At 38.6% G+C, this 17813-nt stretch overlaps 1 protein-coding gene across 32 annotated transcripts in view; it reads right to left on the reverse strand.

The window, feature by feature from the left end:
• Positions 1–9440: 9440 nt before the first annotated feature.
• Positions 9441–17813, reverse strand: part of EGF (epidermal growth factor) — a 97305-nt gene continuing 88932 nt past the window's right edge. For all 32 annotated transcript variants that reach the window (XR_016212316.1, XR_016212312.1, XR_016212320.1 and 29 more), the window contains 2 exons: positions 15589–15691; positions 9441–10847 (listed from right to left, as the gene is read on the reverse strand). Coding sequence is in view for 14 of the 32 variants with exons in the window: in XM_089302937.1 (XP_089159063.1) it covers positions 10642–10847; positions 15589–15691 (309 nt within the window). In the remaining 18 variants the exon portion in view is untranslated. The remainder of the gene's footprint in view (positions 10848–15588; positions 15692–17813) is intronic.

Below are 17813 nucleotides of genomic sequence, written 5' to 3' on the forward strand. Positions count from 1 at the left end.
TCCCCCAATTTCTTTATCTAGTCTTCAGTTGACAGGCATTTGGGTTGATTCCATATCTTAGATATTGTGAATTAAACTGCAATAAACATGGGGGTAGAGATAATTCTTTCATTTGCTGATTTCATTTCCCTTGGGTAAACTCCCAGCAGTGGGATGGCTGGGGCATATGGTAGGTCTATGTATCTCCAAACTGTCTTCCATAGTGGCTTTACCAGTTTACATTCCCACCAACAGTAGATTAGAGTAACTTTCCCCACATCCTCACCAGCATTTGTTGTTTGTTGATCTCTTTATGAAAGCCATTCTAACAGGGGTGAGGTGAAACCTCATTGTGGTTTTGATTGGCATTTCCCTGATGGCTAGTGAGTCTGAGCATTTTTTCATGTGTCTGTTGGCCATTTGGATTTCCTCTTTTGAAAAATGCCTGTTTAAGTACTTTTGCCATTTCTTAACTGGGTTGTTTATTTTGTTGTTGTTGAGTTTCTTGATGTCTTATATATTCTGGTTATTAATCTTTTATCAGTTGCATAGTTTGCAAATAATTTCTCCCATTCTGTCGGTTACCTCTTCACATTGCTAGGTATTTCTTATGCAGTACAGAAGTTTCTCAATTTGATGTAATCCCACTTGTCAATTTTGAATATGATTGCCTGTGCCTCTGGAGTCTTTTCCAAGAACTCTTAGCCTATTCCAATGTCTTGCAGGATTTCCCCAATGTTCTCTACTAATTTGATGGTATCAGGTCATAAACTTGGGTCTTTAATCCATTTTTAGATTTTTGTATAAGGTGTAAGGTAGGGGTCTTGCTTCCCACTTCTGCATGTGTAGATCCAGTTTTCCCAGCACCATTTGTTGAAGAGACTGTCTTTGCTCCAGGGATTGATTTTAGCTCTTTTGTCAAAGTTGTAGATGCATGAATTGATTTCTGGCATTTCTATTCTGTTCCGTTCGTCTATCCATCTGTACCAGTACCAGGCTGTTTTGAATATAACTGCCCTGTAGTATGTCTTGACATCTGATATTGTGATGCCTTCAGCTTTGTTTCTGTTGTATAGGATTATTTTAGCTATTCAGGGTATCCTGTGTTTCCATATGCATTTCAGCATAATTTTTTTTCTATATGAGAAAAATGTCTTTGTTACCATTTTTGACTGGTATTGCATTGAATCTGTAAATTGCTTTCAGAAGAATGGACATTTTGATGATATTGATTCTTCCAATCCATGAACATGGAATATTTTTCCTTTGTTTTTTATTCTTCTATTTCTTTCTTTAGTGTTTCATAATTCTTGTTGTAGAGATCTTTGAGATCCTTTGGTTAAAGTTATTGCAAGGTATTTGATTTTTTTTTGTAGCTGTTGTGAATGGGATTGATCTTAGAAGTTCTTTTTAGCCATGGCATTGTTTGTATATACAAAGGCTGTTGATTTTTGTGTGTTGATTTTATATCCTGCCACTTTACTAAAGTCTTCTATGAGTTCCAACAGTCTATTAGTGGAGTTTTTTGGAACCCCAATATACATATAGAATCATGTCATCTGCAAATAGGAATAGTTTAACTTCCTTCTTTTCTTGCCTAATGGCTCTGGCTAAAACTTCCAGTGCTATACTGAATAGCAATGGTGAGAGTGGGCATCCTTGTCTGGTTCTGGATCTTCTAACTTTTCCCCATTCAATAGCACGCTGGCTGTGGGTTTGTCATAAATTGTCTAGTGTTGAGGAATGTTCCTTCCATATCCGATTTGCTTAGTTTTCATCATGAAAGGGTGTTATATTTTATCAAATGCTTCCTCTGCATCTATTCAGATAATAATATGTTTTTTGTTCTTCAGTTTGTTAATGTGATGTTTCACATTGATTGATTTGGAAATGTTGAACCATCCCTGTATAACAGGGATAAATTCCAATTGGTCTGGGTGAATGATCTTTCTGATGTGTTGTCGAATTCGATTGGCTAGAGTTTTGTTGAGGATTTTTCTGTCTATTGTCATCACAGAAATTGGTCAGTAGTTATCTTTCTTTGTTGTATCCCTGTTGTATCTTTTTCGGGAATTAAGATGATGCTGGCTTCATAAAAGGAGTTTGGGAGGATTCCCTCCCCTTCAATGGTTTTGAATAGCTTGAGAAGAATTGGAGTTAGTTCTTCTTTAAATGTCTGGTAGAATTCAGCAGTGAAGCCATCTGGTTCTGGGCTTTTCCTTGTTGGGTGGGTCAGTAAAGATCAATTTGAATAAAGATTCAATTTCTGTGTTGGTTATTGGTCTATTTAGGTTTTCTGTGTCTTCATGGCTTAACTTATGTAGACTGTATATGTCAAGGAATCTCCCCATTTCTTCTAGGTTTCCCAATTTGTTGGCATACAGTTCTTTGTAGTAATTTCTGATTATTCTTTTTATTTCTGTGGTGTCTGTTGTTACATTTCTTTTTTATCTCTAATTTTATTGATTTGGGTCTTCTTTTTTTTGGTTAGTTCAGTCAATGGTGTATCAATTCTGTTTTATTGTTTCAAAAAACCAGCCTTTTATTTTGATGATCTTTTGTACTTTTTATTTCAATTTTGCTTATTTCTTCTCTAATTTCAATTATTTGTTTTCTCCTACTAGTTTTGGGTTCGGTTTGCTATTGTTTTTCTAGGTCCTTGAGATTCATTTCTAATTTCTTGATGTAGGCACCAATTGCTATCAACTTTCTTCTTAATACTGCTTTCCCTGTATCCCATAAGTTTTGATATGTTATATGTCATCTTCATTTGTTTCCAAAATTTTTTATTTCTATTTTGATTTACTCTATGACCCACTGTTCATTCAGGAGCATGTTGTTCAGTCTCCATGTGTTTGCATATGTTCTAGAGATTCCTGGGTTGTTGACTTCCAGCTTCATTTTGTTGTGGTCAGAGAAGATGCATGGTATGATTTTGGATTGTTTGAATTTGCTGAGACTTGCTTTATGGCTTAGCATGTGATCAGTCCTTGGGAAAGTTCCATTCACTGGTGAGAAGAATGTGTATCCTGCGAATGTAGGATAGAAAGTTCTATAAATATCTGTTAGGCCCATTTGGTCTATAGTGTTGATTAACTCTGCTGTGTCCTTGCTGAATTTCTGTCTGGTTGATCTGTTTATTGCTGAAAGTGGGGTACTGAAATCCCCCATTACTATTATACTTTAGCCTATGTCTCCCTATAGATCCATTAACATTTATTTTAAATAGCCAGGTGCCCTGTAATTAGGTGTATTTACATTTATAATAGTCATATCTTCCTGTTGAATTGATCCCTTACTCTCTACATAGTGCCCTTCTTTGTCTCTCTTAACAGTTTTTGTGCTGCAGTCTATTTTGTCTGATATTAGGGTGGGTATACCAGCTCTTTTTTGGTTTCTGCTAGCATGCAATATCTTCTTCCATCCTTTCACTTTCAGTCTGCATGTATCTTTGCTAGTGAGATGTGCTTCTTGTAGCCAGCAAATAGATGGGTTTTGTTTTTTAATCCTTTCAGCCAGTCTGTCTCTTTTAATTGGGGAGTTGAAGTCATTCCCATCAAGGTGACTATTGATAAGTAATGACTTTGCCCTGCTATTTTTCCATAAATATTTCTATTGTTTACTTTTGGATTTCCTCTGTACTTTTACTGGGAGATTTTCTGCCTTCACCTTCTTTCATAGTGATGAGCATGTTTTCGTGTTTCTGTGTGTAGCACATTCTTAAGCATTTTTGTAAGACTGGATGGCTGGTGACAAATTCTTTCAATTTCTATTTGTTATAGAAGGTCTTTATTTCACCTTCATTCATCAAAGCAAGCTCTGCAGGGTACAGTATTCTGGGTTGACAGCTTGTTTCTCTCAATACTTGAACTACGTATCTCCATTCTCTCCTAGCCTGTAGGGTTTCTACTGAGAAGTCAGCTGTGAGCCTAATTAGAGATCCTCTGAAAGAAATCTGGCCTTTCTCTTGTGCACATTTTAGAATCTTTTCTTCATGAAGAGTTTGACTACAGTGTGTCATACTGAAGATCTTTTCTGGTGATGTCTGTTAGGAGTCTTATGTGCTTCCTCTACTTGGATGTACCTTTCTTTCTCCAAATTAGAGAAATTTTCTGTAATTATTTCACTAAAAAGGCCTTCTAATTCATTCTCTCTTTCCACACCTTCAGGAACTCCTAAGACCTGTATGTTGGATGGTTTGATAGTATCCCTTACATCTCCAACTCTGTTTTTCAGTTTTCTAATTTTTTTTTTTTTTTGGTCTGACTATAAAATTTCCAGCAATTTGTCTTCTAACTTGGGTATTCTTTCTTCTGCTTCATTGAGTTGTTAAGGCTTCCCACCCTATTTTTTATTTGTTCTATTGAATTCTTCATTTCCAAGATTTCATTTTGATTTCTCTTTAAGATCTCAATTTCATGGGAGAAATTTTCTTTCATGTCATGTATGGATTTCGTTGGTTCGTGGATTTGCTTCTGATTACTTCTTAGTAATACTATGATCAATTTTTTGAATTGCATTTCTGGCATTTCTTCAATCTCTTCATCTTTGCATCTAGTATTGAAGTGCTGTGTTCTTTTGGGCATCATGTTCTCTCTCTTATATGTGTTTCTTGAATTGCTGTGTTTATTATTCAGCATTTGTAGAGATATTTGTTGGTTTCTTTTTTGTTTTGTTTTTTTCCTTGTGATGGTTTTTATCTTTGGCCTATCTATTGTTCATTTCAAATCATTGTTATTTATGACTGCTTTTAAATATTTGTTATTTTCCTTGGATTTATGATTTTGCTTGTATTTATTCTATTTGGTTTGTAGAATTTTTTATTCACTAATTATTCCTCATTTCTAGAATTTTATCATATGTTATTTCTTCAAATATTGTTTTTAAGCCCATTTTCTCTCTTCTTTCCCTGTAGAATTGAACACACACACACATACATACATATTAGATTTCTGTGTTTTCACAATTCTTGCTTTTTCTGTATTTTGCATCATTTTTCTCTTTATATTTCTTTATGGATCTTTTTTATTGATCTATTTTCTACTTCAATAAATTCTCTAGTTATGTATGATCTGCAATTAAACCCATTTACAAAAAGTATATAAATGAACCCATTTACTAGGTTCTCAATTTGTTATATTTTTAGTGCATTATTTTCCAAGATTCAAATCCACAATGGCATCCTTTTTATTACTTTGTGTATCCTTTATTATAAAGACCTACAATATTTTAAACCCACATATGATAAGTTCAATAAATGGATCCCTTGTAGGTCTGCTTATTTGGCTTGCTCTCTTTTCTCTTGGTTTTGGCTAATTGTTCTAGTTTTCTTTTCTTTTTTTCCTGAATGCCAGATGTTGCTGATAAAAATTTGAAGAAGTAATCAGAGGTTCTGAATTATATTATGTTCCTCTAGAGAGAATTCACTTTTGCCTGTAGTAAGATTAACGGTGGCATTAGATCACCTAAACCCCATTTTTGAATGAGCTACTTTGGATCTTTTTGTCAGTGCTTTTGTTAGTGCATAGATGGTAGCATCTCACATATCTTATGTAAAACCTGAATTTGTTATCAGGGCCACTCTTTGTCAGGTCCTAAATTTTGATGCTAGTCTTATAACCCACAGATCTGTTAAAAGCTCCAATTTTTCTCCCATGTTACTACAAGCCTACTGTTCACAGACTAACAAGTACTTGAAGAGAGAAAATGACAGCTTTACCTCCTTGCACTTTCCAATCTTATTTTTTGTTAATTTTAATTTTTTTTTTTGACAGGCAGAGTGGACCGTGAAAGAGAGAGACAGAGAGAAAGGTCTTCCTTTTGCCGTTGGTTCACCCTCCAATGGCCGCCTCGGCCGGCGCGCTGTGGCCGGCGCACCGCGCTGATCCGATGGCAGGAGCCAGGTGCTTCTCCTGGTCTCCCAGATGAGTGCAGGAGCCCAAGGACTTGGGCCACCTTCCACTGCTTTTGCAGGCACATTAGCAGAGAGCTGGATCAGAAGTGGAGTAGCTGGGACCACTGCAGGCAGAGGCTTAACCTTCTATGCCACAGCATTGGCCCCAATATTTTAGAATTTATTTGAAAGGTGTAGTGACAGAGAAAGAGGGAGAAACAGAGAGAGAGATCAACAGGGAGAGAGGTATCTTCCATCTGCTTTTTCATTCCCCAAAAGGCCACAACATCTAGGGTGGGGCCAGGCTGCAAGCAGAAGCCAGGAACTCCACCTAGTTCTCCCACATAGGTGGGAAAGGTCCAGGTACTTGTACCATCTTCCATTGCCTTTCTGGATGTATTAGCAGGGAGCTGGATTAGAAGCAGAGCAAGCAGAACTTATACCAGCACTCCAATATGGGATGCTGGCATATTATAAAACCTGACGCACCACAACACCAGTCCCTGCACATCCCATTTTTGTATATCCAAAATCTTGGCTCTTTGAATCCTCATAGCTTTAATAGCCACAAAATGTCTTCAGATGAATTGTTGTTGGTGTTTTATCTCATTTTTCTAATGTTCTTTTTTTTTTAAGTTTTTTTTTTTTTTTTGAAAGAGTTACACAGAGAGAGGAGAGGCAGAGAAAGAGAGAGAGAGAGAGAGGTCTTTCATCAGATGGTTCACTCCCCAGATGGCCGCAACAGCCAGAGCTGCACTGATCCAAAGCCAGGAGCCAGGAACTTCTTCCGGGTCTCCCACGGGTGCAGGGGCCCAAGGACTTGGGCCATCTTCTACTGCCTTCCCAGGCCATAGCAGAGAGCTGGATTGGAAGAGGAACAGTGAGGACTAGAACCGGCTTCCATATGGGATGCTGGAGCTTCAGGCCGGGGCGTTAACCATGCTGTGCCACAGTACCGGCCCCTCATTTTTCTAATTTTCTCAGCAAGAGGTTTCTGATAATTTAGACTTTCAGTTAGACCTTCCATATGGAATTTTAGAATCTGTTAGCAAAGTTTAAAAAAATGAGATTTTAATTAAAATGTTACTGAATATATATATATATGACATATATATATATATATATGAGACAATTTTATAACATTAGGACTTCCAGTCTATTAACATGGTATATCTTATTTAAGGTCTTCTTTAATGTCTTTCCATTTTTTTTTTTTACTGTAATGGGCTACCACATATATTCATGGTATTCCTGGTTACTTTACATTTATATTACTATTATTATTTATATACTTATATTTTAATTGCATTTTATAATTAATATTACTGAGATATATACATTTTGTTGCTGCTTGCAGTTTAACTACAATTTTGTGTTTTGTGGACAATTATATCATAAAAATAATGAATGTCACTTCCTTTTTAATCCTCACATATATTAAAAATCTATCCTTAGTGCTTAGTGTAATGTCAGATTATTAAGACTTCTACATTATGTTGAATATAAGTCATGACAATATGGCAGTCTTGTAGCCCTGATCTTAGGGCTAAAGGGAACGCTTTCAACATTTCATTATTAAGTATAAGGAATTTAACTTTTCTTTATATTTTGCTAATAAGTTTTCTTGTGAATCACTGGATATTATATCATAAGTAATTTATTATAGACATTAAATCTAACAGAATTACAAGAAGAGTTGGGAAAGTAAGGTCCAGAGATGGGATTTGGAGGATCAGAGAAAAGTCACTTATCAGCACACAACAGGATGCATGGAAAGGTTAGCATTGGCAGTGAAACTTACAAAGCCAGGCACTTCCAACTTCCCACATGGGAGCATGAAGTAGAATTGGCAAAGGCTATGAAAGGCAGTTACATCTGTGCCTGCTGATGGGACTGGCATCACTGGTGTGCATCACGTCAACAGTCAGGAAAAACAGATAAAGAACAACCAATGGGCAGTGTGGACAGTCTGCCACCTGATAGCATCTCCCTGAGCAGCAATGAGGATGATCTGTGTTAGCATCTGTGTCACTGCGTCTAACCACCATGACCGACTGGATCACACACACACAAGGATGAGCTTCTGGGAGCTTCAGCTAGCCTCACTGTCACAATACAAGGCATGTAAAGCCTGTTGTTTTCCTTGTTGATAGCATATAGGCCTTAGTTACAGAAACCCTGTCAAGTTTACAACAGGACAGTACTCTGTTTCAGACTTGTCAGTAGCTGAAAAGCTCAGGATGAAACATTAGGGAACCAAAGCAAAGCCTAAAATCTTGTCTGTTACTGCTACTTAATTAAGCTGATGGCATTTTCTGTTTCTACCAGCCTCTTTTTATTTGAGGCTATAAGGGTTTTTTTTTTTTTTTTTTTTTTTTTTTTTAACGATTTATTGTATTTATTTGAAAGGCAGAGTTACGGGGGTGGGGGGGGTGAAGAGGAGGAGAGAAACAATCTTTCATCCACTGGTTCACTCCCCAAAAGGTTGAAATGGCAAGGGCTGTGCCAGACCAAAGCCAGGAGCTTCTTCTGGGTCTCCCAGGTAGGATCAGGGGCCCAAGGACTTGGGCCATCTTCAGCTGCTTTCCCAGGCCATTAGCAAGAAGTAGGGCAGCGAGGATTCAAACCAGTGCCCATATAGGACACCGGTATCACAGGCATCAACTTTACCTGCTACGCCACAATGCCAGCCCCTAGCTATAAGATTTTTAAAGAATTTATTATTTACTGCTGCTATCACATTTTCAATTATCACACAATAATCATTTATTCACATGAAAACTACATCAGTTGAAAATCAAGGTTAATGGGCAGAGGTGAAATCATATGATTTCAAAAGAATTCAATGTTCAAAGCTTTCATTGGGTGCTAGAAAAGAGGGAAGAATGCTCATTTTTCTATGTAGAAGGTGACATTTAGTCAAAGAGAATTTCAATCAGGCATCGTGCACAAGAGCACTGAGAGTTGGGAAACATGATCAGTCTGGAAAACATGGAAATCAAATACCTTAGTTGAAAATGTTCTTTGTAAACCTAGACTTTTTAAAAAGGAAAACATTTCTGATAGAGAGGTGAAGTTGTATGAAGGGGAGACGCCTCTTCATGGTGACTTGTCAACTAAAGACTACAAGATGTCTTTTTCCTTCAATCTAACCAGGGAGCTAGTGGGATAGTCTGAGCAAGGACTTAACATGGTGCCACTATCTATGGTGTCCCAGTCATCAAAAAGCACAAAGGACACAGGGGATTTCTGGTTCAAAGATAATGGTACATTATGAGTTCTTGTGGTCTCATATAATTTATGTGGTGATTTTCAAAATCCTAAGAGAAAGACGTGCTAAAACACTAAAATGTAATCTAAACCCTTAGAGTTTTAGTTCACTCACCAGAAATAAAAGACAGGTCTTCTAATCTTCCAAGATATCAACTATCAATTATAGCAAAACAGAATAAAGAAAAGTCTAAGTTAGCTGGCCCACTGATTTAACAGCTATAAACCTCAAGTCATCATCCCCATTGCCACTGCCAAATCTTCAGCGCCATTTCTATAAAGCATTCACTAGATACCATGTGCTTCAATTCCTTTTTATTCTGTTTTCTTATGTAACCAGAGTCCAAGGAGTTGAGGAAAAGTAAAAGATAAAGGCAAGCAAAGGGACTATTTAATGTATAAACAAGGCAATTCCAAATCTCAAACAATCCAAAATTATGAAATTGGCAAGTTGTGTTATCTGTAGAAGCAATGCCTTTGCTGCAAGAAAAATACTGAATTAAAACACCAGGTGAAATTTTACTTTATGAAGCTATAGTTTTCAATTGAAAAAAAATTACAATAGCAAGCCTGACAGATTATTTTGGTTTAAGTTTGACACCTCTTTGGATTATAATTGCTTAACCAAGTATACAATAAAATGTTTATGTTTTATGTTGACTTTATCTTAATAATTAAAGAAATTACTGCAATCCAAGATAAAAAAATAAATCAGCAATTTGCTTACAATTTCATATATTAGGAGACAGGTAAAAATTCCACAGAAACACACCAAAAGAGAATTTAGCATTGTCATTGGGGAAAATGCAGTGTGGGGGAGGACGGGAATGACTATGAAACATAATGTTTTCAAAATTAAATCTTTTCAAAGATTATAAAATAGGAAAAAAAGGCCACTTAATTCTGAAGAAATCAGGTTCTAAGTTATCAGATTCTTCATTGATTTAATCACAATTCGTTCTGCAAAATTACTAGCATGGACCACATCAATGTGCAGTTAAAGCTCACGAAGTATCTTAACAGTAATTATAATAATCCAACAGTTTCATCAAATGGAGTTAAATGTTCTGTCCAGATCAAAAACGGACTTTATGACTGACCAAACCACTGTGATTTCCTGTTCTAACTCCACATTTCTTCTGAGGCTGCAGGAAGGAAAAAAAAAATCTATCTCTTTTGACTGTTGAAGACAACACAGTTACGAAGCACTAGCATTCCCCATTTTGGCTACTAATGAGTTACCGAGTGGTTCTCCCGGTTACTTTTATTTGAATACCTGCAGTGGGATTGCTTGAAGGAAGAAACAAAAGCCTAACTACACATCTGTCTCCAGGTGATCTATTGTAGAGATTAAGGAACCAAAATCTGGAGTTTTCCTCTACCTTTTGAAAGGAATCATGTAGTCCATAGACATGTTTTGTTCCTTTTGACCTTCCTTTTAATTCCAGTTCTCAGTGATTTGGCTCAATTTGGTGTGGGGAATCTGGGGCCCTTTGCTGCTATGATGGATTAGCAGACAAGAGAAAATGGGGCTTTTCAATTCCCACAGCAAGAGGCTGTGCCCCATAAGATGGTCGATGAAAGCTTCGCTCCATTAGCTGGGGGCCAGACCCCTTATCACTTGATGGTGGAGTCGAGTGCTCTTGCTCCATGCCTACTCCATGTATCTGGGGCTCCTTCCTCCATGGAGTCATTTGCAGGGACTCTATACAAGAGAAAAAAGGAAATTGAGCATTCACATCATTCACCGTGACCAGCAAGAAAGATCCTAATAGTGGTGGTTAGAGAATAGGTCTGGAATGAAAGACACAAAAGCAACCCATTTTCAAACTATTCTAAACCCAATTTTTAAAAAATTCAAATTAGTCTTGACTGGTAGAGATGATTCAAAGAACTACACTATCTGACAAGACTCTTTATCTTTCCCTATGTAACTCCTATCTTCCCACCTGAACCATAGGTGACTTAAGAACAGAACTCTAGTTTTAAATGCATTTGTGGGAGCCAGGGTAGTGATACAGTGTGTTATACCATTGTTTGCAACACCAGTATCCCATATCCAAGTTCTCGTTTGAGTCTTTGCTGTTCCACTTCTGATCCAGTTTCCTGCCAATGCCCCCTGGTAAGGCAGCAGAAGATGGCCCAAGTGCTTGGGCACCTGCCAATCATGTGGGAGACAAGGAAGGCATTACTGGCCCCTGGATTCAGCATGGCCCAGACCTGGCTATTGTGGCTATTTGGGGAGTGAACCAGCAGATGAAAGATTTCTCCTTTTTTTTTTTTTTTTTTTTTTTTTTTTTTTTTTTTTGACAGGCAGAGTTAGTGAGAGAGAGAGAAAAAGAGAAAGGTCTTCCTTCCGTTGGTTCACCCCCAAAATGGCTGCCATGGCTGGCACACTGCGCAGATCCGAAGCCAGGAGCCAGGTGCTTCCTCCTGGTCTCCCATGGGGTGCAGGGCCCAAGCACTTGGGCCATCCTCCACTGCCTTCCCGGGCCACAGCAGAGAGCTGGACTGGAAGAGGAGCAACCGGGACAGAACCAGCGCCCCAACTGGGACTAGAACCTGGTGTGCCAGCACCGCAGGTGGAGGATTAGCCTAGTGAGCCATGGCGCCGGCCAGATTTCTCCTTCTCTCTCTCTCTCTCCCTCTTTGTTGTTCTGCCTTTCAAATAAATGAATGAATAACTCTTTAAACACACCTGCACTTGTATTCCTGTTCCCTAGCACAATCCTCAGCCCTGAGCGGGGTGCTCTCCCCTTTCCTGTACCAGTCGATGGTAGCAGAGCTCAGTTACGATGGTTCTATGGATCTACCACCACCACTTTGTTCTAACGTACTTTCCAAGAGCAAAAAAGCTATTGGCTCAAAACCAAACTTGTATTTTATTTTATTCCGCATTCTACTTCCCCACCCAATCTCTACCTGTACTTTCACCCCAGGCATTTCTAGCATACAGGACTTGATGGGGATGTGATCACTTGTCCGGAGGCAGATACATGAGGGGGCTCCAAAAAGTTCATTATAAATGCTAATTATGAAAAAAACTACACATAGATTTCAAATTATTTTTATGCCCAAATAAATTTATCTTTTAATTCCATTTTCCACAACATCATTGAAGTATACTCATAAGAATGGCCTACAGAGAGCATCAAATTGTTTGCAGTAGAGTGAGAAGGAAGGAAAAAAGGAAGGAAGGGAGGGAGAGAGAGAGATAAACATTCTATTCTCTTCATGAATACTTGGCCGACTATCATAAGTCCTTAGTTATTTTCTGAGTTTAACTATAATCTTACACAGAAACCACTGTGCTATTGATTAACTTGATTATATATACCTCTAAAGTGGATTATCTTTATAAGACTTATGTGCTTTCAGTTGCTCAAGGTAAAGTAGTATGTAACTGCAAGCTATTCTAGTACTTTTTTTTTCATTTTCAATTCTCTTTATATACAGAAGATCAGTTTAGCATATATTAAGTAAAGATTTCAACAGTTTGCACCCACATAGAAACACAAAGTGAAAAATACTGTAAGTACTAGTTATAGCATTAAATCACAATGTACAGCACATTAAGGACAGAGATCCTACATGAGTAGTAAGTGCACAGTGACTCCTGTTGTTGACTTTACAAATCGACACTCTTGTTTATGGCATCAGTAATCATCCTAGGCTCTTGTTATGAGTTGCCAAGGCTATGGAGGCCTTTTGAGTTCACCGACTCTGATCATATTTAGACAAGGTCGTAGTCAAAGTGGAAGTTCTCTCCTCCCTTCAGAGGAAGGTACCTCCTTCTTTGATGACCTGTTCTTTCCACTGGGATCTCACTCACGGAGATCTTTCATTTAGGTCGTTTTGTTTTTTATTTTTTGTTTTTTGTTTTTGTTTTTGTTTTTTGCCAGAGTGTCTTGGCTTTCCATGCCTAAAATACTCTCATGGGTTCTTCAGCCAGATATGAATGCCTTAAGGGCTGATTCTGAGGCCAGAGTGCTGTTTAGGACATCTGCCATTCTATGAGTCTGCTGTGTATCTCACTTCCCATGTTGGATCATTCTCTCCCTTTTTTATTCTATTGGTTAGTATTTGCAGACACTAGTCTTGTTTATGTGATCCCTTTGACTCTTAGTCCTATCATTCTGATCAACTGTGAACAGAAATTGATCACTGGGACTAGTGAGATGGCACTGGTACATGCCACCTTGATGGGATTGAATTGGAATCCCCTGGTATGTTTCTACCTCTACCATTTGGGGCAAGTCAGCTTGAGCATGTCCCAAATTGCACATCTCTTCCCTCTCTTATTCCCACTCTTATATTTAACAGTGATCACTTTTCAGTTAAGTTTCAACACTTAAGAATAACTGTGTATTGATTACAGTACTCAACCAAAAGTATTAAGTAGAACAAACAAAAAAATACGAAGAGGGATAACGTATTAAGTTGTTCATCAACAGTCAGGGCAAGGGCTGATCAAGTCACCGTTTCTTATAGTGTTCATTTCACTTTAACGGGTTTCCTTTTTGATGCTCGGTTAGTTGTCACCTATCAAGGAGAACAAGTGGTATTTGTCCCTTTGGGATGGCTTATTTCACTCAGCATAATGTTTTCCAAATTCCTAACAGGGATCACTTTTCAGTTAAAATTTAAACACCTAAGAATAATTGTGTGTTAATTACAGAGTTCAACCAATAGCACTAGAACAAAAAAAAATTACTAAAATGGATAAAGTATTACATTGTACATCAACAGTCAGGACAAGAGCTGATCAAGTCACTATTTCTCATAGTGACTGGCTTAATTCACTCAGCATAATGTTTTCCAGATTCCTCCATCTTGTTGCAAATGACTGGGTTTCATTGTTTTTGACTGCTGTATAGTGTTCGATAGAGTACATGTCCCATAATTTCGTTATCCAGTCTACTGTTGATGGGCATTTGGGTTGGTTCCGGGTCTTAGCTATTGTGAATTGAGCTGCAATAAACATTAATGTGCAGACAGCTTTTTTGTTTGCAGAGTTGGAGAGAGAGAGAGCGAGCTTTCATCCACTAGTTCACTCCCCAAATGGCTGCAGTGGCTGGGACTGGGCCAGGCTGAAGCCAGAAACCACAAACTCCATCCAGTCTCCCAGTTTGGTTTAGGAGCCCCAGCACTTGGACATCTTTCCCCGCTTTCTCAGGAATATTAGTAGAGAGCCTGATCAGAAGTGAAGCAGCTAGGACTTGAACCAGTGACCATATGGGATACCAGCATTACAGGCAGTGACTTAATCTGTTGCACCAAAACACAGGCCCCGCTGTTGCATTCTAATAGTACTACCATTAACACCACCACCATAGGCAACTTTTCAAAGTGTTGAATGTTTCATTATTCAGGAAAAAGTTATATATATATATATAGTTATATATTAATCCTTATTATTTAGGAAGCTATATCAATATACATACACACACACATATATTTAATCCTTAAGTAGACCCTAATATTCAGGCCTCTCTCATACTAGGCAATAAAATTCTATTGAATTCAATATTTTGGATTGCATGGTAACTTACTTATGAGAGAGGAGTTTAGAATGAATTTTGCAACACAAGAAGCCCATGTTCTGTCTACAAAGAAATCGGAGGAGGGGTGGTAATAATCACATTGATGAATGATAAATATCAGAAAATAGAAGTGGAGTTGACATTTAATTAGCTCCCATCTTTAGCAGAGGAACTGTTTTTGTTGGCTCAAAGTTTATCTAAATCATACCAAAGGTTTCTGATACAAACCATGTTCAAAAATATCCTCTGGGTTGTGAAATAAAACTATGATATCTGAGAACCAACCCAAGAGGTTTATCATAACCCAACTCTTGGCAAAGGTATTACATCAAAGGTTATCTAACTCCATTTCTACCTGTAGAAGACCGAGTTCCAGAACAGTCTGAGAATCTAGGCAGATTTTATGGTCTCTCCCTGAGTGGCTTGGCTGGACTTCACAGATAGCTAGGAGTCCGGCTAAGGCCTAGTCTCTGAGAAGACCCGAATAGTCGGGAATCCCAGATCAATTCCCAGAACAACTTAAATTCACAGGCACCCTTCCTGCTAGAACACGGAACATGTTTTCTTAGAGCTATTTACAATTTCACCAGAACCACACTTAAAGCTGCCAGTATAGAACCCCTAAGCCCGCAGAATGATCTCAAAACCTTATCTAATTCAAAATAAAGAGTCACTCAGTGCTCAAAGTGACACAGAAGATTGCTATAGGACCGGAGTTTTGAGTCAACATGGTAACCTCATATAAGACATAAATCCACTCCAAATCTATTTTTCTAAAGCTCTATGGCATTCCAATACAGCCCAGCTGCTCCCATAGCTTATACAATTTAACTATTGCTTTTCTAGTTACATAAGACTTTTCACTGGAAAACATTCAGGATCTAGGTAAAGATAACCACTCACCAGGCCTCAGGGAGGAAAAGTGCCCAGCATCTGCTGCCTGGCCATCCTGGCTCACCACAGGCTGACTCCCATTGCCGAGGTCTTGTTCTTTTACAATGACAAACTGCAGAAAACAAAAGAAAAAGGAAGGATATTATTATGCTTCACCAATTATCTCAATATATGTTACATAAAAAAACTACAGTTTTATCATGTTCATCTTGTGGAAGCTGTTAGACAAAAGGCCCTGTCAAATGTGTCTCTTCAGCTAATAAGAGATTCCATTTTCAGTTAAGAAGTTTACATTATATTCTATTAAAGCAACTAGACACTATCAGTATCTTTACTAAAGAACTGCTTCTAATTCTGGAATCTCAACTTTTGGGTCATGGATCCCTGGGGATTCCTGTTGTACTCTAAACAACCCAAGACACCATAAGCATTCTAAGCATTGCCCATAAACCAGACATTTTGGGGCCAGTGTTGTGGCATAATGAATAAAGCCACCTCCTGTGAGGCCAGCATCCTAAACACTGGTTCAAGTCCTGGCTGCTCTACTTCCAATCCAGCTTCCTGCTAACGTGTCTGGGAAAGCAGCAGAAGATGGCCAAAGAGCTGGGTCCCCTGCACCCACGTGGGAGACCCAGAAGAAGCTCCTGACTTCAGATTGGACCAGCTACAGCTGTTGCAGCCATTTTGGGAGTGAACCAGCAGATGGAAGTGCTCTTGCTCTCTTTCTCTGTCTCTCTCTCTCTCCTTCACTCTCTCTCTCTAACTGTGCCTTTCAAATAAATAAAAATAATTTTTTAAACAACCAGGCATTTAAAATAATATTTCATATGCATGTATGCTACAGCTTTAAAAATATATGCATATATTTTAGGTAACAAGACTCATTTCCATGTACCACCAAGTTCTGAATAATCTGACCATGAATAAGCACTCAGAGGGCGCTGATAGTACAATCACTATTTTGTAGGCATCCGCCACTTGCTTTCTCGTGGTTGAACAGCTCCGGAACCAGAATTCTGAAAGGGAGCCCTAGAAAATAACATTATTTCTCTTTGGTCAACAAAGTGATTAATTTTGTCATCATTTCTATGTCCAAAATTGATTGGGCAGGCTGACCACAGTTCACTAGCTCACACTCACCCTAGAGATATTAGGTATAAACATAATCAATGATAAATGTAAAGAAAGGACTCCATGCTCCAGGATAAAGGACACAGTTTGGTGAGGTCATTCCTTGTCAATCAGTAACCCAGCAACAGGACTGCCCCACAGTTTTGGCTGATGGAGCCAAATTCAGAATTTGATTCAGAAATGAGCTCTGCACAAGAAGGAGCCCACAACTCAGAAACAACACAAGGAAAAGAAAAGAGAAAAAAAAATCCCTTTGCCTACGATTCTCCTTGAGCAAAGTGTAGGATCGGATGAGTGGATTAGGAAAGAGGGAGGGAAACGTTTGTAATTGGAAGGTGAATCCCATGAACATGTTTTCATTTTCTGATTTTCCACATTAATCACCTTTCACATCTCCTCCTCATTATAGGCCTCCCTGCAGCACCACATGGCAAAATCAATGCAAGACCCACGGCTTAAGGGCACATGGCCGTTATTTCCAGCTCAAGTCAAAATCCAGCCCTCTGCACTGCAAATTGTCCAGTCATGTTACTGTCTGCCAGAAGAACACGGCTCTCACAATGCTGGGCTGGGGTGGGGAAGGCAGCTGCCAGGGCCAGCTTTGATTCTGCTGCTTCCCTTCCCAGTCTGGGTGCTCAGCTCTGGCCTACTCTTGTTGCGCTCTGCTGCAGCAGCCGCTGTGCATGATGGTTAGGATGGCTGGGAGTGTGAAGCTCAGCAGCCCGGGGTCTTCTAACAGTTCCGACAAGCTGAGATGAGTTAAATCTGCTAACCACGCTGGAATTAAACACCTTGTAGACTAACACATGCAACCTGGGTAATTTGGAAGTCCACAAAGTTAGGAGGCCTCGGTGGAGACAGCACATTCTATAGCTATTTAAAACACACACTTAAGAATTTACAGAGAAAGAAAGGATCTTAGAAATCATCTGATCCACAGCCTTTGTTGTGCTGAAGAGGCAGCAGAGATATGCAGAGGTTAAAGGATTTGCTGAAGAGGAGGGTGGCAATTTTTGAGAGGAAAAGGCTAGAACTCACACTTCTTATTTTACTTCTATACTCAAATTCAACCAAAAAATAAGTTAACACCAAATGCCTGTAAC

The sequence above is a fragment of the Oryctolagus cuniculus genome, chromosome 8 (genome assembly GCF_051225735.1).
Source record: "Oryctolagus cuniculus isolate XC-2025 breed Fujian yellow rabbit chromosome 8, ASM5122573v1, whole genome shotgun sequence".
NCBI lineage: Eukaryota > Metazoa > Chordata > Mammalia > Lagomorpha > Leporidae > Oryctolagus > Oryctolagus cuniculus.